The sequence below is a fragment of the Sparus aurata genome, chromosome 11 (genome assembly GCF_900880675.1).
Source record: "Sparus aurata chromosome 11, fSpaAur1.1, whole genome shotgun sequence".
Lineage (NCBI taxonomy): Eukaryota > Metazoa > Chordata > Actinopteri > Spariformes > Sparidae > Sparus > Sparus aurata.
Window position 1 is genome coordinate 563,483 of NC_044197.1, and position 22,500 is coordinate 585,982.

The following is a 22,500-nucleotide window of genomic DNA, read 5'->3' on the forward strand; positions in this document are numbered from 1 at the left end:
CTCCAAACTCAGATCCACACTTTCCCCCGGGAACAGAGAACTGATGGATGGATCGGACACGCTCAGTCTGGACAGGACCGCCGCCGGGTTGATGCTCGCCAGAGTGCTGACAACACACACAAACACACACAGATATCAGCTGATCAGTGATTGTAAATATCAGCACAAAAACATCAGAGTGGGGTTGAGTTCCTTCAGAAAGCAGAGTCTCTGACAGCTTGTCCAGCAGAGGGCGCTCACAACTTCACCTCAACTCTGTAAAGCAGTGTGGCGAAAGAAACAAGGTGTGTGGTGGAAACTGAAGAGTCATAGAACAGTGGAACAGGAAAAGAAAGATGCAGAGAGAGGTGACCAGGTGAGTCAGTACCTGCTGCTCTCCACCGTCTGCTGGATCCTTCTGTCAGACTCCGTCAGGTCTTCTTTGTCCACGTCGACTCCGAGCTGCTGCAGCTGCCTCAGAGTGGCGCTGACCACCGGGTCTCCAGCACTCTGCTGCTTCCTCCTGGACGACGATGAGGACTTGGAGGACTGGGAGGACCGGGAGGACTGGGAGGACTGGGAGCGGTCCACAGCCACAGACAGGCTCCTCCTCCTGGGCTCCTCCTCCTCCACTTCCTGTCTGCTGTCTGACTCCTGAAGACGACTGGTCAGCTGATTCTGAGGAGACAAAGATGTCCTTATTTGAAGTCAACACTTTCAATGTGTCACAAGTTCATCGAGCCTCCATGTTGTTACCATCAGGTTCTCGTAGAAGTTCTGGTCCTCTGCAGGCTGGTACATACTGACGCTCTCCCCCAGGACTGGACTCTGAACACCACTGTTAACAAAAAACACCCAGAGTCAGAGTCAGAGACAGAGACAGAGACAGAGTCAGAGACAGAGTCAGAGACAGAGTCAGAGTCAGAGTCAGAGACAGAGACAGAGTCAGAGTCAGAGTCAGAGTCAGAGACAGAGTCAGAGTCAGAGTCAGAGTCAGAGTCAGAGACAGAGTCAGAGACAGAGTCAGAGAGAGAGTCAGAGACAGAGACAGAGTCAGAGTCAGAGACAGTGACAGTGACAGTGACAGAGTCAGAGTCAGAGACAGAGTCAGAGACAGAGTCAGAGACAGAGACAGAGTCAGAGAGAGAGTCAGAGACAGAGACAGAGTCAGAGACAGAGACAGAGACAGAGACAGAGTCAGAGACAGAGTCAGAGTCAGAGTCAGAGTCAGAGACAGAGTCAGAGACAGAGTCAGAGACAGAGACAGAGTCAGAGAGAGAGTCAGAGTCAGAGACAGAGTCAGAGTCAGAGACAGAGTCAGAGTCAGAGACAGAGTCAGAGTCAGAGTCAGAGTCAGAGACAGAGTCAGAGTCAGAGTCAGAGTCAGAGTCAGAGACAGAGTCAGAGACAGAGTCAGAGACAGAGACAGAGTCAGAGAGAGAGTCAGAGACAGAGACAGAGTCAGAGACAGAGACAGAGACAGAGACAGAGTCAGAGACAGAGTCAGAGTCAGAGTCAGAGACAGAGTCAGAGACAGAGTCAGAGACAGAGACAGAGTCAGAGTCAGAGTCAGAGACAGAGTCAGAGACAGAGTCAGAGACAGAGTCAGAGTCAGAGAGAGAGACAGAGTCAGAGACAGAGTCAGAGACAGAGTCAGAGACAGAGACAGAGTCAGAGAGAGAGTCAGAGACAGAGACAGAGTCAGAGTCAGAGACAGTGACAGAGTCAGAGTCAGAGTCAGAGACAGAGTCAGAGTCAGAGACAGAGACAGAGTCAGAGACAGAGTCAGAGTCAGAGACAGAGTCAGAGACAGAGTCAGAGACAGAGTCAGAGACAGAGTCAGAGTCAGAGAGAGAGTCAGAGACAGAGACAGAGTCAGAGACAGAGACAGAGACAGAGTCAGAGTCAGAGTCAGAGACAGAGACAGAGTCAGAGACAGAGTCAGAGACAGAGACAGAGTCAGAGTCAGAGTCAGAGACAGAGACAGAGTCAGAGACAGAGTCAGAGTCAGAGTCAGAGACAGAGACAGAGTCAGAGACAGAGTCAGAGACAGAGACAGAGACAGAGTCAGAGTCAGAGACAGAGTCAGAGACAGAGACAGAGACAGAGACAGAGTCAGAGACAGAGTCAGAGACAGAGTCAGAGACAGAGACAGAGTCAGAGTCAGAGCCAGAGTCAGAGTCAGAGACAGAGTCAGAGTCAGAGACAGAGACAGAGACAGAGTCAGAGTCAGAGTCAGAGACAGAGTCAGAGACAGAGTCAGAGACAGAGACAGAGTCAGAGACAGAGACAGAGTCAGAGTCAGAGTCAGAGACAGAGTCAGAGACAGAGTCAGAGTCAGAGTCAGAGACAGAGTCAGAGACAGAGTCAGAGTCAGAGAGAGAGTCAGAGACAGAGTCAGAGTCAGAGACAGAGTCAGAGTCAGAGTCAGAGACAGAGACAGAGTCAGAGACAGAGTCAGAGTCAGAGTCAGAGTCAGAGACAGAGTCAGAGACAGAGTCAGAGTCAGAGACAGAGACAGAGTCAGAGTCAGAGACAGAGACAGAGTCAGAGACAGAGTCAGAGACAGAGACAGAGTCAGAGTCAGAGACAGAGTCAGAGACAGAGACAGAGTCAGAGAGAGAGTCAGAGACAGAGACAGAGTCAGAGACAGTGACAGAGTCAGAGTCAGAGACAGAGTCAGAGACAGAGACAGAGACAGAGTCAGAGTCAGAGACAGAGACAGAGACAGAGTCAGAGACAGAGTCAGAGACAGTGACAGAGTCAGAGTCAGAGACAGAGTCAGAGACAGAGACAGAGACAGAGACAGAGTCAGAGACAGAGACAGAGTCAGAGACAGAGTCAGAGACAGAGTCAGAGTCAGAGACAGAGACAGAGACAGAGACAGAGTCAGAGACAGAGTCAGAGACAGAGTCAGAGACAGAGACAGAGTCAGAGACAGAGTCAGAGTCAGAGTCAGAGACAGAGACAGAGTCAGAGTCAGAGACAGAGTCAGAGACAGAGTCAGAGTCAGAGACAGAGTCAGAGTCAGAGTCAGAGTCAGAGACAGAGACAGAGACAGAGTCAGAGACAGAGTCAGAGACAGAGTCAGAGACAGAGTCAGAGACAGAGTCAGAGTCAGAGTCAGAGACAGAGACAGAGTCAGAGTCAGAGACAGAGACAGAGTCAGAGACAGAGTCAGAGACAGAGACAGAGTCAGAGTCAGAGACAGAGTCAGAGACAGAGACAGAGTCAGAGACAGAGTCAGAGACAGAGACAGAGTCAGAGTCAGAGTCAGAGACAGAGACAGAGTCAGAGTCAGAGACAGAGACAGAGTCAGAGTCAGAGACAGAGACAGAGTCAGAGTCAGAGACAGAGTCAGAGACAGAGTCAGAGACAGAGTCAGAGACAGAGACAGAGACAGAGTCAGAGTCAAGGTCTGGAGTCAGCAGAGTCTCACCTGAATTGATGGGACGGGGACACAGCAGCCTCCTGAACTGTGATGTCACCATCTTCAGCTCCACCCATGGGCCTGATGATGGACAGGTCAGCATGTGAAGAGGGTCTGCAGGGGGAGCAGGGATTGTGAGAGGGTGAGGGGGGAGGTGTGGTGGAGGAGAGGGGAGGAGCCTGTACCTCCTGATGAGGGAGGGGCTGGACAGGATCCCCCCAGAACAGACTGGCACCTGGAAACCAGAGAAGGAGATCTTAAACATTATGTGATCCTGGATTACACCTGTTCACATCACCCGTCAGTCTCACCCGCACCGTCAGTCTCACCCCATCAGTCTCACCCACCCCATCAGTCTCACCCCGTCAGTCTCACCCCGTCAGTCTCACCCGCCCCGTCAGTCTCACCCCGTCAGTCTCACCCGCCCCGTCAGTCTCACCCCGTCAGTCTCACCCGCCCTGTCAGTCTCACCCGCCCCATCAGTCTCACCCGCCCCATCAGTCTCACCCGCCCCATCAGTCTCACCCGCCCCATCAGTCTCACCCACCCCATCAGTCTCACCCACACCATCAGTCTCACCCACCCCATCAGTCTCACCCACCCCATCAGTCTCACCCGCCCCATCAGTCTCACCCACCCCATCAGTCTCACCCACCCCATCAGTCTCACCTGTCCCCACAGCGATGCTGGCTGTGCTCCTCGGTGTCTGAGTGTCGACCTGCCGACTGGAGGACTGAAGTTTCCCCTGAGCCTCCAGCAGCATCTGGACCTGCATATGTCAGATCAAACACCATGAGACTCCTGTAACCAATCAGCAGCCTCCTCAGATAACATCTACATCATCGGTGATCTCACCTGAGCCTGCAGGAGGCGGAGCTGTCGGTCCTGATGGAGAAGGAGCTGGTAGGTGTCTGTCGGTGTGACTCCGCCCACCTGATCACAGCACTGATTCAGACAGTTGGAGGGACGGAGAAACCAGGGGGGAGAAGCAGGGTCTGCTCCTGCTGCTGGACGGGAGGGGTGAGGAGAGGGGGAGTCACCGCACCATGGGACAGCAGGAGGGTGGCTGCAGGGACAGGGAGGAGGTGGGACGAGGGTGGAGGGAGGAAGACCAGAGAAATGAGTGGTGGGAGGAGAAGTGTGGTGGTGGCTGGAGAGCGGAGAGGAGGAGCTGTGAAAGGGGGCAGGAGCTGACGGGGCAGGTGGGAGGTTGGAGAAGGGAGGAGGAGTGTGATGGGAGGACGACGGAGTACTGCGAGTGGAGGAAGGAGGGGCTGAAGATGGATGGAAACTGGAGTGAGGTGGATGGGAGGGAGGAGGAGGAGTTTGGCGATGGGAGGGAGGAGGAGGAGGAGTTTGGTGGTGGGTGGACAGAGGAGTGCTGCGAGTGGAGGAAGGAGGAACAGGAATAGATAGATGGTTGCTGGAGGGAGGAGGAGTGTGGTAATGGGAGTGAGGAAGAGAAGGGTAGAGGCTGGAGGGAGGAGGAGGTGTGCGCTGATGGCTGGATGCAGCAGCAGGGTGGAGTCCTGTGGAGGAGAAGATGGAGGTGCAGTTGTAGGTATGGGTGGAGCAGCAGGTGCAGGGCTGCTGCAGGTTGGTGTTGGGGGTGCTGTGGAGGTGAGGAGCAGGAGGAGGCTGTGGTTTGGGAACTGAGGAGGAGGTGGTGGTGTTTCCAGTTGGAGGAGCAGATGTCCTGTCAGCAGGAGCAGAAGCAGGAGCAGGAGGAGCAGGAGGTCTGTGGGCGGGGTCAGGGTCCTGCCAAGCGTTGTGATTGGAGGAGAAGCTGCTGTCGATCAGCAGAGAGAGTTCAGGGACAGACGGCTGGACTCGGCGGGCCTGAAACAGAACACAGCTGCAGGTGAACACAGGTACCCCGCTGTCCTGCTGCTATTGGCCGTCTGTGGTGACACGATGATGATGTCACAGAGCTTCAAACAGTTGAAAGCCATAGGAACATGCTGTCTGCTGCACAGTTAGCATTTCTGACTGGAGCTGTGACTGACCTGCTGAGCAGGCAGGTGGGGGCTCGGGGACGGGCGTGGAGACAGATCCTCATCCTCCACTCCAGAGTCCTGATCGCTGACAGACAGACCTGCAGCTGGGGGGACAGAGCTGAGGACAGAGAGGGCGGTTCAGATCCGGATGGAGTTCATACAGTTTCAGACAGGACGGTTCAGTAAATGTTGGACTGTTCCTTTAAACTCTGGTACCTGTTGAAGGAGCTCCGAGCCTCTCTGAAGACCTCCAGCTGTCCGCTGTGATCCTCTGAGCCCAGCTCACACTGCAGAGTCTGACCCTCTACTGACACCACCTGCTGAGGGTCCACATCAGTCCACATTGAGGAGGGAAAGTTCAACTGATTCAGTGCTCCTGATATTCCTGTGGTGTCAGGTGTGTTGTTACCTGGTACAGTGTGACACACTGGGCGGCTGTGAGCAGCTGGTAGTCCAGCTGTGGTCCTTGTCCAGGTATTAATCTAGGTCCTGGTCCTCGACACTGGAAGAACTGAGGAGCGCTGTGTGTGGAACCGAACAGGACGAGCAGGAAGCAGCCACTCTCTGATAAAACTCTGAAACACACGAAAACAGCCAGTGACACCAGAACGACAGTCACCTGAACAACAACAGGTCCTCCAACAGGAAACTCACCTGTCCTTAAGGGCGGAGCTAAACAGGAACCTCAGACACCAGGCCCACACCTGAGGGTTGTAGACGTGTGTGACTCCACTCAGCCAGCTGTCACATAACAGGAAGTACAGGAAGTTAACACAAGCGGTTACTAACAGCAGTTAGTAAGAGAAAGAGAAACATTCATGTTTCACTGGCAGTGAATTAGATCAGTTTGCTAAAGTCAAGGAGGGAGAAAAGAAGCAGTCTGTGTCGGCCTGAAGGAAAGATGTTTGTATATGCACTGGGCAAGCTTGTGCAGCAGCAACACACACAGACTGATGATCAGAGACAGAAATACTAAAAGATATCTTTGTTGTGTTTCAGACTGTTCTGTAATGAATCAACACCGTCAGACTTACAGCCCGACCAGCGGCAGGTTGGAGGCTTTAGGATCAGACTCCAGCAGCAGAAGCAGTTTTCTGGTCTGATCCATCGTCAGAAACCTGAAAACAACACGAACACATCAGATATGAAGTCGAGCCGTCAGAACAGTCCTGTCTCATCTCAGAGGGGAACGTCTTCTCACCCTCTCTGTCGGCTGGCAGCGTGCGGCGGCGGTCTGTTGATGCTGGTCAGACTCCTCAGCAGAGCGGTGGGGATGATGGGGACGGCTCGGACCGGCTGAACGTCCACGCCAACCGATGGACAGACGGACGACCAGCTGAGGCTGAATGCTGCAGCGTCAGACTGCTGAGAGCAGGCAACATGACCTCTGACCTTTATCAGCTGAGACAGATCCAGAGTCTGTCTGCTGCTCAAAAACTGCTGCAACGCCTGAGACACAGACAGACAGACAGTCAGTCACACAGACAGACAGTCAGTCACACAGACAGACAGTCAGTCACACAGACAGACAGACAGACAGACAGACAGACAGACAGACAGACAGCCACACAGAAAGACAGAAAGACAGATTAGCTTCTTCAAACCGTTGAACCTGCCATTGGACTGACCTTAATGACCTTAGAACTCAATTAATTCTTGTCGCCAGCAGTTTTAAATTAAACCTTGATGTCAAAATAGTTTGAAATTGTGGTGAACAATTACGATATTATTCTAAAATGATACCAGCATCGTCTGGTAAAAGGACAAAAAGCAGCAGGATGTTTTGGAAAAGCTGAGAAAAATCAGCTGTCTGTGACGTTGTAGAGAGGTTGCCATGACAACAGAAAACAGAGCTACTGAACATAGAGAAGTAAAGCTCTCAAAGTACTTCTTCCCATCAGACACATGAGGACCCTAACAGACCAATCACACCTCCAGACTGATGCTGACCTCAGAGCTGCAGGTGTGACTCACCTTGAAGCAGTGATGTAGTTCAGCCTCTGATTGGACGATAGCCTCAAGTGAAGTGTCAGTCTGTGAGGAGAACAAACAGGAAACCAGGACGTCCCCTGGCAGCAGAGCAGAGGGAACCCGGCCTGAGGCTCTGGCCTGTTCCCGACCCGGATCGAACCGGTCCAGAGTCACAGTGACACCCTCCTCATCTGGACAACAGCAGCACACACACAACAGTAAATACGAGTGTATGTTCAACCGGATTCTCCTACTGTGTGAGGGTGATGAGGGTGATGAGGGTGAACTCTGACCTGCGTCCACAGACACTGATCCCAGGAAGAAACAGTGGAGGCGGGGCTTGCTGCTGTGACGGGCGTGACGCTGAGCCAGACGCAGAGCTTTCTCCAACAGCACCAACCGAGGCTTCCTGCAGAACACACGCACTTTATCTCTGCTCAGAGCAGGTGTGTGTGTGTGTGTGTGTGTGTGTGTCTGTGTTCATGTGTTTACCTGTGCAAGCAGAGGTGGAGGCGGAGCTTCTCTCCTGCAGGGCTGCTGTCCCACAGAGCTGATCTAGATCTGGGGAAACTCAGCGGAGTGAGAGAGTTCATTGAGCTTCTGAGAAGACACAAACGATAAAGAGGTGTTAATGAAACATTTCCTCTCACCAGGAAAATTTACTTTATTCTTTATATCACACAGATGACGATTATTTTCTTTCTGATGTCTAAAACTTTGACCAATTCCCCCTTAAAGATATCAAGAAAAAAGATTAATTACACATCTACAATCCCAGGAAAGTTTGTGCGTTTCCACTGCGTGATGAGCCAGGCCGGAGCGTCAGGCCGGAGCGGGGACCCTTCATCACATTAGATGGAAATAAGATGACATAGCAAAATATTTTTCAAGAACTAAATTAAGAAGCTTTAAAAAAGAGACGTTAAATTGAAGAATGGCTTCACATTAAGCCATTAAAAACATAACTAACAGCAGCTGTTTCTAACAGTCTAACCGATCATCACACTAACTGCTGCTGTGTTTCTCTTCTGTTTGATGTATTTCTAATTACCTCCTTTTACCTTACAATCTGTTCTTCTGATCTCCTTTCTGTCCCTGTGCTGCCTCAGTTTCTCCTCTGAGGATCAATAACAACTCATCTAATCATACAATGCAAAGAATCGCGCGCATTAAACATGACAACACATTAAATCCACACAGACTCTGGTCTGGTTCTGATGTGTTCGTGTTATGTTACAGTCCAATGACTCTGCGACCTGCAATGCAAAAGTACATTCAAGGCAAAGAGTTCAGTGCACAAACCTGCAGCCCTTTACTACACACACACACACACACACACACACACACACACACACACACACACACACACACACACACACAGTAGCCATGACACACACAGCCGGTGTTGAGTTGAACCATGTCTGCTGACATTAACTCACCTTCCTCTCAGATTCTCTGGAGTTAAAACCGCTTCGAACACTCCGGCCGGCAGCGCCTGGAGCTTCACCGGGCAGCTCATCCCCGCTGTGGCCGACAGGGTGGAACTTTAACCGGTAACTGAAGCTGATAACACCGCGGTGAGTTCAGCTAACACCCGCTACCGTTAGCCACGTTAGCTTCCCGATCGGACCTCATCAGTTCCCCTTGTTAGCTTCTTTAGTTTAACGAAGCTCGAGTCTGTCGGCCGAAAGCTCAACGTCTCATAAAGTCACCAGCTTTGTGACACGAGAATATTTCGGTTTATCTGAATTTATTTGTCCAAATCTGACAGCAGAACGTCCGCAGGAGCAACGCTGTTTGATTGTGGCGCTGTTTCTACGCTCCACTGGCGGGGCAACTCAACCAGCCAATAGAAACCGCTGTTGGAGCGAATCTGACCAATGACGTGTCGCTTCGTTTCGTGTCTTACTCTTGTCCTTCTTGTGTCGTCAGATAAACTGACTGACGCTCCACAGCGCCCCCACAGGACGGAGCAGGAACACACTTTTACAACTTTTTGTATTGTTTTAATTTGTAAGCTTGTGAATCAGTTTTTTATTTTAATGCACATATTGCATAAAGGCGGAGAGTCTTTAAGTTCACGTGTTGTAGCCTAACGACCTTTAAATAACACGAGTTGACCGACATAAACAACATTTCAAGATGCAAAGGTTTATTTATCATGCACTTGTACAAGCACCACTCTGTAGACTGTGCATCAAAATAGTGCAACCAGAAAATAAAATGTCGATAAAAAAAAATAAACTGAAAAGAAAATAGAATACACAAAGACAAATGCTAAACAGGCCATCAAATGAAAAGGAGAGTCGGCGCTGAGTTTCACCAATCAAACGAACATTTTGAAGAACTAATGCCAAACTGATTTAAACTCAAACTGTGAGAAAATCAACATAATAATTCTCCAAAAGCGTTATTGTTTCTCCAAACTTAACAATATATGATTTAAAAGGTCACATGTCAACTTTACAAATAATTCATTCAGAGTCCACACTTTTAACAGGACAGATGGTTTAGTATTTTAAATACAAGAAACATTGAATTAGACTGTAGAGGAAAAGTACTGTGTGTGTGTGTGTCTGTGTGTGTGTGTGTGTGTGTGTGTGTGTGTGTGTGTGTGTGTGTGTGTGTGTGTGTGTGTGCGTGTGTGTGTGTGTGTGTGTGTGTGTGTGTGTGTGTGTGTGTGCGTGTGTGTGTGTGTGTGTGTGTGTGAGTTGAATTATTCATGTGTGAGCAGCAGGATCATCTTCCAACACACAAAGTAATCTCCTTTAAAGCAGCGTGTGGAGGAATTATTTATCAGCGTGTCACATGAAACTGAGTCCAGCAGACAGATGGTCGGACAGGAAGCTGCTCACACACTGTCACACTGTCCTGTACCTGAGCAGCCACAGGTTCAATCCCTGATCATCATGCAGCTCTGCAGCTTCAGTCAGAGGACAGTTCTGTTGTCTGACTCTTGGTGTTCTCTGCTGCAGCTTCAGGGCACAGTGAACCTGATCCTGCATGTGTGGGAGCAGGCTGTCGCTGCTGCTGCTGCTGCATCCTCTGCTGACAGTAAAACATTTGTAGACAAAAGAAGTTTATTTGAGTTCATTCTAAAATCCTTAAACTTTAACCAAACTTCTAACTCAGTGTCATCTGCAGAGGCTCCTCAGGTCAGCCGGTGTGATGTCCTGGTATCTTCAGCTAATATCTTCTATTGTTGGGTAACTTTAGTATATTTTGGTTAGTTCCCTCACACACGTGTTCTTTGTATATATGTATGGTTTCTTTTATTTCTCATCCTAAGAGCATGTCTTCCATGTCTTTTTCAATACGCTGTGTGATGTTTGATTTGTCTGCAGTTGTTTTAAGTGGCATCCTGTTATAAGTAAACAGCATTCGCTTTCTTATTAAGAACTAAGGCACACAGTGAGAAATACAACATGTCAGCACAGAACCAAAGCAGCTCGGAACCAGAATTATGAGTCTCACATTTTGAGCCTGTGGCACAAAATATGAACACGTCATTACTGTGGACTTTAATGTGCTGTTACGATATGTTATAAATGTACATCTAAAGTAATATCGTGATAGTCCTCCTCATTATGAGCATTTTAAATATTCTCAACTGGTCGGAACACACTTGGACCCGTGGATCGTCGTGTCCCTGTTGGACCGGGACTGTTTTCATGGGACAACGCCCACTAACCCGCCGTGAGACGCGCGTCTGATTTTCTACATCGAGACGTGAATCTTACTCATAGACAATCTCTGATCTCTGTAAGCTCAGGGCTTTGTTGCGCCCCCTTCCAATCAGCCAATCAGCATCTGGATCTGATCTGTAACGCCCACAAATGTTGCTAACTGTCCAATCAGGGAGCTCCTCCAGCCGGACGCCATTTTGTCAGTTTCCAGCCGCGGTGGTTGGGGTATCCTGCTGGCCGCTGGCTGGAACCTGTTGCTCCGTAGTTCCGTGTTGTGCAATGGACGGGTGAGTTATCCCATCGACTTACGTGTACACTCAAATTAAATTCAGTTTGTGGTGGTTTAACTTACATCTGAGAGAGAAAAATCTCAATATGTCGCCGGATAATGTTTTTTCCACACAGCTGCTGGTGCTCTTGTTGCAAACGTAGCTGTCGGTAAAGTTGTGTTTGTGGTAGTAACAGGAAGCTAAGCTAGCAACGCTAGCTGCAGTGTTAGCCTCGGAACGGGCCATTCTCTGCGGGCTCCACACCTAACTCCATTAACACAACATGGCAGTTAATGTGGCCTCATTTACCTGAGAAAACACCTTTTCTTTAACACAAAACATTCAACGTTTAGATCTGATTGATTCACATGTTGTGGAAAGAATAACTAAGCAACGTACAGAACTTCAAGTCCAGCTTTACGATGTTCTCACGCCCACTGGTGTATTTTGCCGGAGAGTCGCTTGTAAAAGTTTAGATTGTGTATGAACTGACGTAACTTCGTGTGTTTAATGTGCGCCGAATTGACTAATTCCCCCGGATCATTTGTTAAAGATGTTTCAGTCATGTTTTTAGAAGTCGGTGGTTATGAAGATTTGTAAGAAAACATAAAAATGACGGAATTCCATATGGAATTCAGTTTTACTTGCTCGAAAACGATCAGTTAGTGTTACTATCTGAAAATGTATCATTCAGACTTAAATGACTCAGATTTTAGGTCAACTTGACTTTTTGGCGCGATTTTTTTTATTTATTTATTAATTTTAATCACGGTATCATGGTGTGTTAGAGTCATGGTGGAAAAGGTTTGCTGTGTTAAGCATTAGATGGCTGCTTTAAAATGGCCATTATTTTAAATGGAGATCTGCAGGACGTTCTTCTTTGGTTAGAAGGAATTAAAAGTAACTTGGTCTCAAATGTTAACGGTGCAATTTAGATTACAGGCCCTGTTTCACGTTGAATCAAGCTGAGATTGAGTAACATAATATTATAGCTGTCATTATAATTGTTATTGTGTAATTGTAGTTGTCATTTAACAGTCAGAACTGTGTCAAACAGAACTCCATTGTTAGCAGGAAGGTGAGGAAACATGAGCCGGACGCCAGTTTGTCCTGCAGCTGTTAAAGGTTCATGTTGATGATCAAACTGACTTGTTAATTTCCCATTAATAACTGTGTGATTGACATATGTGTTGTTATTGTGTCAGTAAGCATATCTGCAGTTTGTTTTAGTGCATCTTTGAAAATAGTAATCATGTTTAATGTGCTTTCTAACTTTTACACCGATAGATATCATGTAGCATGCAGTCAGGAGCTGGAGACTGTGAGACGATTGAGTTCCTGTTGTGAATATTTGTGCTTTGTCAGGGCTCATTCACGCCCTGAGGGGTCCTCTTCCAGCTGGTTTACTGTCTATACAGTCACAGCAGCTTCAGCCTGACCAGCCGGTTTGTCATTTGTTTGAAGTGTTACGCTTGTGTGGAAGACTTTCTGTCCAGCTCTGAGCTGCATGGAGTCACTTTCACATGTACAGACTCTTTACTTATCTACTAGAATAGAGACCCTGTCCAGTTGGTACACACTCAGTGAATTCATTGCAAAATAATTACTTCACTGATTCAGTATTAATTTATTCATTTTAACCCTGACAGTCATTTTAGTCAGTGAACAGCAGGTCCACTGAACAGAACCACACATTAAATCCCTGCAGCTCCACCAGGAACAGTTTGAGCTGAAGTGGGTTTATTTCTTCTTATCATTAAAACGGCGTCTGGCCTCTCTGCCGTCACACAGAAAAGGTTGTTGTTTTGTCTCGCAGCTTTCAAGCGACTGTTTCTGATCGTTGTCTGTTGTTTTTAACGGACGGTCCTGAGTTATCAGACCCGACATTGCACCAAACTGTTTATATCGAGTCATCATCCTCCATCTGAACCCAGTGAGACGCTGCTGTCAGGACGCAGTGACGCCTGGTTGTCTTCCACAGTCACTTTCACCAGAGGACAGACAGACAGACAGACGGAGTAGACGCACTAATGTGGCCCTCCAAGCAAAACTGGAAAATTATTTGAAATTAAAGGTTTTTACCTCCCAGGTGCTGGCTGGTTGTATTTAGTGACCTGATGTAACTTTTTGGACTCCACTTCCTGCTGTCATGATTTCATACAGGACATGCAAAAACAACACAAAGGAGATTTCTCTATATGTATACATCTATATAGATATCTATATCTATATATAAATGAATAGATGTTTGATTTATCATGTAAAATATCCTCCTGATGATCAGTGATCTTTATTCTCTGGTGATCTCAGGTCACATGACCACTGTAAGTGTGGAATTTCCCAAATTTGCCAAATGTTTGCAGGCTGTGTGGACCAGACTGGTTTTACTTGTATTTACCATCGCAGCAGTAAAGACAGGAAGTTGGGGGACAAAACAGGAAATAGAACAAATGAAAAGTGGATGAGCAGCAGGACGTGGGTAACTGGTACCAAATGATTCAGTTCAGGTTCCCATACGATGTAAAAATGACCTGAAACACTTTGTTTTTTCTTCTACATTGACACAAGTTGTTGTACTTTTACTCCACCGCGTGTGTTTCTGACTAGTAATATAATATTTTAGTGTTGTGTCTTTCTACTCGGGTTTGAATATGTTGTTTTGGCTTCTGGATGTTTGGGGTTTTGTGTTTATTATGGACATTTAACTGAAAGTGTTCGTCAGCTTCAGCTCTGCTCCAGCTGCGACGATGATGATGATGATGACGACTGGTCATGTGTGATTGTTGGTGTTCTCTGACTGGGTGATGGATGATGATGCAGGAAGTGTGTGTGAGTCCTCAGCTGTGTCTGGATGGACAGAAATAGAGTGGCGTACTGACGTTCCTGTAGAGATCATCAGTTTAATGTGAAGTTTGTCCTCAGTCTGCCTCACTGACACTCATCTGACAGCAGTCATGTGTTCTGGTTTCTTTCCTCTGGGACAGAAAACTGAAGGTCTTTGGGTTTTGGACGAAACACGGATCAACATTTTCCACCATTTTAGAGACTAATCAATGACTGCAGGAATAACCAACAGTTAGCTGCAGCTAACCAGGACATGAACCAAACTTTTCTGTGTGTGGATCAGCTGGTGTCTCCTCTGCTGGGTTTCTTCTCCCTGCGCTCGTCTCCTCAGGCAGCATCTCTTTCACCTTTTTTTGGCTTTGTTGTTTTGAGTTTCTCTCCCTGCTGCTTCTAACACGCTGTCTTTTCTTCACAGCAGTGTCCACCAAGATATAACAGTTGGTACTAAGGTAGGCACCTCTGCTTCCTCCTCCTCCCCCCTCCTCCTCCTCCTCCCCCCTCCTTCTCCTCCCCCCCTCCTTCTCCTCCTCCTCCTCCTCTGATTGGTTTGTTTTCTGCTGTGAGGCCGTTTGCTTTTCATTTGTGTCTGACAGGACGGACGTGCTGCCATCTGGGAACAATTCAGGGGTTTTCTCTGTAATCAGTGTTGAAGCCGCTCAGTGTTGTAAACTTTAGTCACATTCCACAACAAGACTGAGGATAATCAGATTAGTCAACAACAACACGCTCCTTACACTCTATAAGGACCATAACACTGAATTCACACAGAACAAATCTGGTCTACTGGCTCAGAAATCAGATTTTAGAACGCACGGATGTTTGGTTTCACTTTATTTGTGTGAAAATCATTTGACAGAGTTGAAACTCTCTCAGATCATCCTGACAGCATTCAGCTTTACTCTCCTGCTGTAAGTACCTGTTGGTGTGTTGGAAGGCTGGCTGTCACCGGAGATCAGAGGCAGCTGCTAAAATGTGCTTCAGTCCGGAACTGAACCAATTAGCTTCCAAATGGAAAATCAATATCTGCATGAATTAGATGATTGATTTCTAACGGAAACTTGTAAACTTGTCTCAACACGTCAACTGTGATGAAGTTTAACTATAGAATTGATCCTGAACATTCTGCTGAAATGATTATCATTCTATGGGAGTTCATTCAACAGACAGAAAATAAATTGATATCTTGAAATAGTGATTTAATAATATGGCTGCAAAAGGTGCAATAACATCTCTTTCTCTGTGTTATGATAAAAGCTATCACACAATTATCAATAACAACGAGCCTTTAAAGATTAAAAGCAGAATGTTATTTTGGTCAAACAAACACTTGATAATAACCTGAAACAGATATTTTAATAAAACAGTCGAATTAGAATTCAGTTCCATAAATAAGCAAATGTTCACTTCACAGCAGACACTGAAACTGTGCTTACGTCTGACATCATTCAGTTGTTTGGAGATGTTTATTTTACTGAACTTTGTGGTTTCAGTGTTGAATACGAGGTTCTTCTGCTGAACAGCAGACGGACAGCTGGACACAGACAGGAGACACTTTGGACTCACTGTCACAGTTAACTGTAGAATCATCTGAAGACTGTATTTGACTGGAGGTAGTTTGTCCTCGTCAGACGATGTGTTGGCTGAAGCTGTGAGGACGTGTTGGTGTGGCAGCATCAGGACGTGTTGGTCGCTGAAGCGTTGAGCTGGTTTTTGTTCCGTGCCGAGGCTGAAAGCATCATCGATTAACTGATACACATTCAACAGAAAATAAACTGCCAACTAGTTTGTGAACTGAATCAATGTTCGACTACTCGTCACCTGGAACAAAACGTTAGAAGATGAGGCGCGTTTTATTAAATGAGCCACATGAATAGTTGAAGAATACCTGACCTGAAGTTTCTGCACACCTGAGGGTCAGAAAGGCTCAGAGGTGAGCAGAGGGGAAGGATTTAATATTCCAAAGCTCTAAAAAAGTATTGTTTTAAATCAGACATCAGAAAGTTATCTCAGTCTGAAAACAAAAAGCTTTAGAATAATATCTCTGTGTGAGGTGTTGTCTGATCTCCCAGCAGCCTTTGCTCACATTCCTCTGCTCTCTTCTCAGTAATCATGTTTGGTATGTGTCCGGCAGCAGAGCGGCGACCACTGCTGCTGGTTTTAGGACAAAAACCACAATCTGAGCCAAAACCACATGAAGGCAGAGAGAGCTGTGGTCTGAGAGCAGGAAGTGACGGGAGCAGGGGCTGCTGGGAGGAGGAGGAGGAGGAGTCCCTTTGATGATCACAACTCTCCTGTTTCCTCCTTTGGCCTCAGGCGAGTCATCTGAAACCACCTCCAACACTCAGACCGGCTCCTGCTAAAAGGACAGTTCTTGCTTTTCTCCAGCACTTTGTTTGGATTCACACCCAGAAACGAAGTCACAGATAAACTGATGTTTGTGGTTAAACCCGCTCTGTGGAGAAACGGATCTATTGTTCCCATGTCATCATCAAAGATGCTGTTGTGGAAGAAGAAGAAGCTTTGAGAGACTCAAACGTTTCCAGTGTAGTCTTCACTAGCTCTTTATATTTATAGTAGAGCTGTCCCAAATTATTCATTTTCAAACGACTAATCTAGCGATTATTTTTTCGATTAGTTGACTAATCTCACGATTAAATGTTACAAACAAAAGTAACGTAGTAATTGTAGCTGTCTATGTAACTTATATGAGGGGAAAAAAACGTATTTGTACGTGGGCGTCTGTCCTCTTGTCCGTCCTCCTGTCCGTCCTCCTGTCCGTCCTCCTGTCCGTCCTCCTGTCTGTCCTCCTGTCTGTCCTCCTGTCCGTCCTCCTGTCCGTCCTCCTGTCCGTCCTCCTGTCTGTCCTCCTGTCCGTCCTCCTGTCTGTCCTCTTGTCCGTCCTCCTGTCCGTCCTCCTGTCTGTCCTCCTGTCTGTCCTTCTGTCCGTCCTCCTGTCCGTCCTCCTGTCCGTCCTCCTGTCTGTCCTCCTGTCTGTCCTCCTGTCTGTCCTCCTGTCTGTCCTCCTGTCCGTCCTCCTGTCTGTCCTCCCGACTCTTTGTCACATTTCTGCCCATAAAACAGCGTCTGTCAGTGGCAAAAAACTTTAACTCACCAGGTGTTGTGTTGTTGTAGTTACTGTTGTCACGGTGACGGTCAGCCCTCCTGACAGACTTCAGGGAACTTTCCCGCAGGAAACAGCCTCCGTCCCCGCAGTGACAGAGTCAGAGTCCTGTTTACTGATGGAGATTAATTAATTATGTAATTTAGAGTGAAAAACGTAACTTTCACTTTCCAGGATGTTTGGTTTGTCAGGATCTCAATCACGTCACATTATAACATCCTTATGATTATGAACTGCCCGCAGGTTTAGATTGACAGGAGGACACCTGGGAAACACCTTGAAAACACACAGACGTCATCATCATGACGTGTACCGTCGCGCCTCTTTAGGAGCCGCAGCGCCGGCTTTCTGTGTGAATTACTCAGCGGGTCGTCTTTACTCCAGCGGTGCTTCGCTCTGTGTTGATGACCAGCGGCGAGGAATTGACGAACCGCCGCTGAGGAGATAATGCGGCGTCTCTGGGACGACGCGGCAACGCAGATTATTCATGTCGACGAATTTATGTTGTCAGTTACGTCGACTATATTGACGCATCGTCCCAGCCCTAATGTATTGCATGTTCCATCGCTCAGCACGGGTCAGAGGTCTGTTCAGCACCGGCTCGAGTTTCAGGTCGGAACCGGCCTGAGTTCATTTGCTGGAAAGGTCGTAATGAAACAAACTACTCTCATTGTTGATCTTATTGAGAAGTCTAAATTGAATTGACATCTTTGAGAATGGCTTTAAATGTCTTGTTTTGTTGAAGCTGAGGTCTCAAACATGAAGATATTAAGTTTACTGTGATAGAAAACAGAAAAAGTGACACTGAAGAGACTGAAACCACAGAATAAACACACAGTAATGGTCTTTTTCAAGGGTTTTTGTGAGTTTTTAAGCTTTTATTAGAGAATTGAGAGTATTGAGATGACGGGAAGTGAAGGCAGAGAGACCAAGAAGTCTCCAGCTCGACATTTGGTGTTTTTTATTCTTTAAAACGTAACCAGAACAACTAATCGATCATCGATTCATTTGATTTGTCTCTTGTGGATCCGTCTCAGCTCGTCCTGTGAGTTTGATGAGCAGGCACAGCAGACTGAGGACAGAGTCACAGTAATGATGGAGGAGCCAGAAGAACAGAGCACATCCTCAGTAATGATGTTAGCAGCTCCTGTTGAACCAACATGTCTGACTGTCTGTGGGTGTTTGGGCCTCCTCCTCAGCCTGAGGCCGGCAGCGGGTCGGTCAGCAGCTGTCAGGCAGACGGCAGGTACAGGTCCACAGGGATCAGAGCTGGACTCAGGTTTCTGCTCTATTATTCATGTGAGGAGCAGAAAGAACATCCGAGCTCCTTTTGTTCTGATTAAAACCTGCTCAGGTTCCTCTGACTGGAACTGTGGCAGCTCCTCAAGCTCTGACAACACCCCAACCAGACACAACATTAAAGCAATGACCACGGAACATCATTGATCATCTTGATACGATCTGATGTTCTGCTGGGAGTCGTTGGGTTCTGATATTCATGTAGATGTCACTGACAGTTGGACTGCGACTCCTCAGAACCTGTTCAGGAATGATCTGAGGAACGTGACAAAGCTCGAGGCGTCGACTCCAAATTCTCCAGATCCCAATCATATCAAGCATTCATGGGACGTGCCGGAACAAGTCCGATCCACAGAGGCCCTCACTGTGGATTGGGCTCGATTCTGACCCGTGGCGACATGAACACGGGACCTCGGGTGAGTCCTGTGACGTCAGGCACCAGGTTGTTGGTGGTTCCTTTGGGTCCTGTGGGTTGTGAGGCGGGGCCTCCGTGGATCAGACTTGTTCAGGCATGTCCATGAATGCTCGATGTTCCTCACATCTGGGAACCCGAACAGATCGACACCTCAAGCTTTTCTAATTTCTAATATTGTTACTGAAAACACGTGGTTCCACCTCAGACAGCCCGCTGACGGATCTGTATCCAGTCGTCTGTTTGTACATCAGAAACTGCCATCAGCTGATATTCTGACTGCATTAGTTTATCAGAGCCTGACGATATGTTGGTGGTTCTGCCACAGATGGTTCTGGTGTGCTGGTGTTAGTGTTTGTACTGCAGAACAAGACGCTCAGAGTGAAGTGAACTGTCTCGCTGCACTGATGTTGTAGACAATAAGGTTTCTAGTTAACCTGTAACATCTCCTGCCTCTGCTACAGATCTGACACAAGTAGAGCCGTTGATAAGTCAATCCAAGAGTTGCCAACTAATTTGATAATCGATGGATTGTTTACATTAACCGTCGTCTGGTTCAGGTTACATGTGAGGATTTGCTGTCAGTTGATGAGTCTTTGTCAGTAACTTTGTGTTTTGGACTGTCAGTTGGACACGAGACGGCGGAGGAAGACGTCACGCTGGGCTCCGACACACTGTCATCAACATTTTCCACCATTTTTTACCTTTTATAGACTGAACAACGAATCAATACATAATGAAAGTGATCATCAGACTAATTGATAATAGTTCTCGTTGTTGTCACAGAAGGTTAGTTGTTGGGGACGGACAGACAGCTGTGCAGCTCCTCTCTTCACTCTGTTTGAATCTGCAGAGTGTTGAATGAGGCTCGGCCTGTTTGTCTACATCTGGTTTTCATTGAGCTGCACAGCTCAGGAATTCACCCCCGGCTGCCTGCTGGGTCTGAGGGGGGGGGCGCTGATCATGAGGCTTTCAGACTGGAGCTGATGTCACACCTGATGTTCACTGTGTTTAGTTTTTATCATAAAGAACAGGTCCACCATGAGTTACCTGTTGTTGTGTCTCTTTGAGATAACTCTATGTTGAAGGTGGAGTGAGTGAAGTGTCTCTGTGGTGCCCTCTGGTGGCAAAAACATGAACTGCATGCAATGTGTTTTCACTGTGAACTGATTCAGCTCGTTAGAGACCAGAAACAGAGAAACAGGAAGTCAGCTCATCAGTTACTTCATGGACAGAACATGAATCTGTACTTTTCTGATCATCAAGTCCAATTCTAAAGTTTCATTTGATGCAAAACCTTCAAAACGTTCTGAAATGTGAAAACTTCCTCCCTCTGATTGTGTCACATGACTGCACTTTAGTGTGTGCGTGTGTGTGTGTGTGTGTGTGTGTGTGTGTGTGTGTGTGTGTGTGTGTGTGCAGCCTGTTAATTGACAGTTTTCTGTGTTTCAGAGAGGATCTGACGAGCTTTTCTCCAGCGTCTCAAACGGCCCGTATATCATGAGCACCACAGGTCAGATGAATTATTCTGTATTTTATATAGAGCTGCAGCGATTGATTGATTGATTGGTTTGTTGTCAACTGTTAAATTAATTGCCAACTCTTTTTCTCAGCTGTCAGCTTGTTAAATGGTTTCTTTGGGTTTGGACAGATTAATCAACAAAGAATACGTTTTAGAATAATTTTATCTACGAACGTTGGAGAAGACGGAGCTGATGTTGTGGTCTGTGTCCCGTCACAGTCCAGCTCACCTGCAGAGCTGTATGTTAAACTCTGAGATACAGTGGTGAAATACAAACCGGACCAACAGTGAAGTCGTGAATATCTGGGAGAGTTGCTGGTGAAACTCTGGTTTCTGTGTCTTCACATGCTGCTGCTGTTGTTTCCTGTCCTCTGTAGCCAATGGCAACGACAGTAAGAAGTTCAAAGGTGACATAAGAGGTCCCGGGGTGCCGTCCAGGGTCCTCCACATCCGCAAGCTTCCCAACGACATCGCAGAGACGGAGGTGATCAGCCTCGGGCTGCCCTTCGGAGACGTCACCAACCTGCTGATGCTCAAAGCCAAGAACCAGGTGGAGCTTTAAGACTGAGGATGGAGTATTTCCACACTGTTGTAGTGATTCTACTAAAGTAAACTGTCCTGTTTGTCCCGTCAGGCCTTCTTAGAGATGAACTCAGAGGAAGCAGCTCAGAACATGGTGGGTTATTACTCCACAGTGATGCCCGTCATCAGGAACCACCCTGTCTACGTCCAGTTCTCCAACCACAAAGAACTCAAGACCGACAACTCCCCCAACCAGGAGGTGCGCCTCATTCACTACTGTTAGCAGCTGTTAGCTTCTGTATGTCACTGTCAGCCTGTCTTCATCCTCTGTCCCTCCTCCCTCTCTCAGAGGGCCCAGGCAGCTCTTCGGGCCCTCAGTACGTCTCATGTGGACACGGCTGTGGCAGCCCCGAGCTCGGTGCTGAGGGTGGTGGTGGAGAACCTGGTGTACCCCGTCTCCTTGGACGCCCTCTGCCAGGTAACAAGACATGACACACAAGAAATAAAGACATGTCTGGTGTCTGTTAAACTGTCAGTGTCAGCTGCAAATGTCTGTGAACACACTGTCTGTTTGGACTGATCCAGCCACTGAACCAGAGTTGTTTCATGAGGAAAACCTTTATAACGTAGTGAAACTGTGTGTGTGACAGATTGTAAGTCATTGTGTCCTTGTTGTAAATTCAGCATTAAATCTTTCAGCTGAAGTTGTTTGTCTCCTTGTAAAAAGTGTCAGTTTGTGGCAGCATGTCTGTACCAGCCTGTCTGCTTCTGTGTCTAAAGTGCTAAAGTCTTACCTGCCAACATTGATCAGCTGTTTGAACACACTGTTTACACTGATTTCACCATTTACACTCCATTTATGAAAGAAGAAACATGTTATTGATCTAAACATGTCACATGTTACAAAGACACTAAACAGTAACAATATAGGCTACTTCTTTGTCCCCGCGGAGAAAGTCCCCAGACTCCCTTAACAAATGTGTCAGTTTAGTGAGTTGTTGAGTTGGAGACACTTTATAAACTCTGTGAAACTCTGTCTCTGACTCATTCTGCATTATTTGGACCTTCTTGTTCATTCAGCAAATGTTCTACATGAACTTCTTTCTGTCTTTGTAATACCAGCTCTGAACTGGCTCTCATTTCCCTGTGTAGCAGAAGTGATCTTCAAGCTGATAAGCAGCCCAAAAACTAGCCTTCCATCAGTAGGTTGGCTCGCTAATGTTAGCATAGCAGGCCACAGTATGCTCTGATCTGCTGTCGTATTTGCGTCTCTGGAGAAATAAAGAATGGGTCTGTCAGATCACTTGAGCTCCTGTTTTGGTTCCTCAGATCTTCTCAAAGTTCGGCACAGTGCTGAGGATCATCGTCTTCACTAAGAACAGTCAGTTCCAGGCTCTGCTGCAGTATCCAGATGGAGCATCTGCCCAGGCAGCTAAACTGGTGAGCAT

At 47.3% G+C, this 22,500-nt stretch overlaps 2 protein-coding genes across 5 annotated transcripts in view; one reads left to right on the plus strand and one right to left on the minus strand.

Annotated features, from left to right (window-relative positions):
- Nucleotides 1-9,205, minus strand: stil (STIL centriolar assembly protein; the record flags this gene model as incomplete). Its single annotated transcript, XM_030433551.1, has 16 exons — nucleotides 8,817-9,205; nucleotides 7,870-7,977; nucleotides 7,671-7,786; nucleotides 7,381-7,568; nucleotides 6,608-6,855; nucleotides 6,441-6,524; nucleotides 6,061-6,147; nucleotides 5,816-5,981; nucleotides 5,623-5,723; nucleotides 5,416-5,524; nucleotides 4,265-5,248; nucleotides 4,079-4,178; nucleotides 3,419-3,644; nucleotides 736-817; nucleotides 368-657; nucleotides 1-106 (listed from the first exon to the last, which is right to left on the minus strand). Coding segments are annotated over exons 1-16 (3,075 nt in total), but the record flags the coding sequence as incomplete, so codon positions are not given.
- A 2,047-nt stretch (nucleotides 9,206-11,252) lies between these two features.
- ptbp1b (polypyrimidine tract binding protein 1b) overlaps nucleotides 11,253-22,500 on the plus strand; it is a 20,575-nt gene continuing 9,327 nt past the window's right edge. For 2 of the 4 annotated variants that reach the window (XM_030433400.1, XM_030433403.1), the window contains exons 1-7: nucleotides 11,253-11,350; nucleotides 14,592-14,625; nucleotides 20,461-20,521; nucleotides 20,908-21,080; nucleotides 21,165-21,311; nucleotides 21,402-21,530; nucleotides 22,382-22,492. In XM_030433400.1, coding sequence (XP_030289260.1) covers nucleotides 11,343-11,350; nucleotides 14,592-14,625; nucleotides 20,461-20,521; nucleotides 20,908-21,080; nucleotides 21,165-21,311; nucleotides 21,402-21,530; nucleotides 22,382-22,492 — 663 coding nt within the window. In that variant the 5' untranslated portion in view covers nucleotides 11,253-11,342. The remainder of the gene's footprint in view (nucleotides 11,351-14,591; nucleotides 14,626-20,460; nucleotides 20,522-20,907; nucleotides 21,081-21,164; nucleotides 21,312-21,401; nucleotides 21,531-22,381; nucleotides 22,493-22,500) is intronic. The other 2 variants (XM_030433402.1, XM_030433401.1) reach the window with 2 other exon arrangements.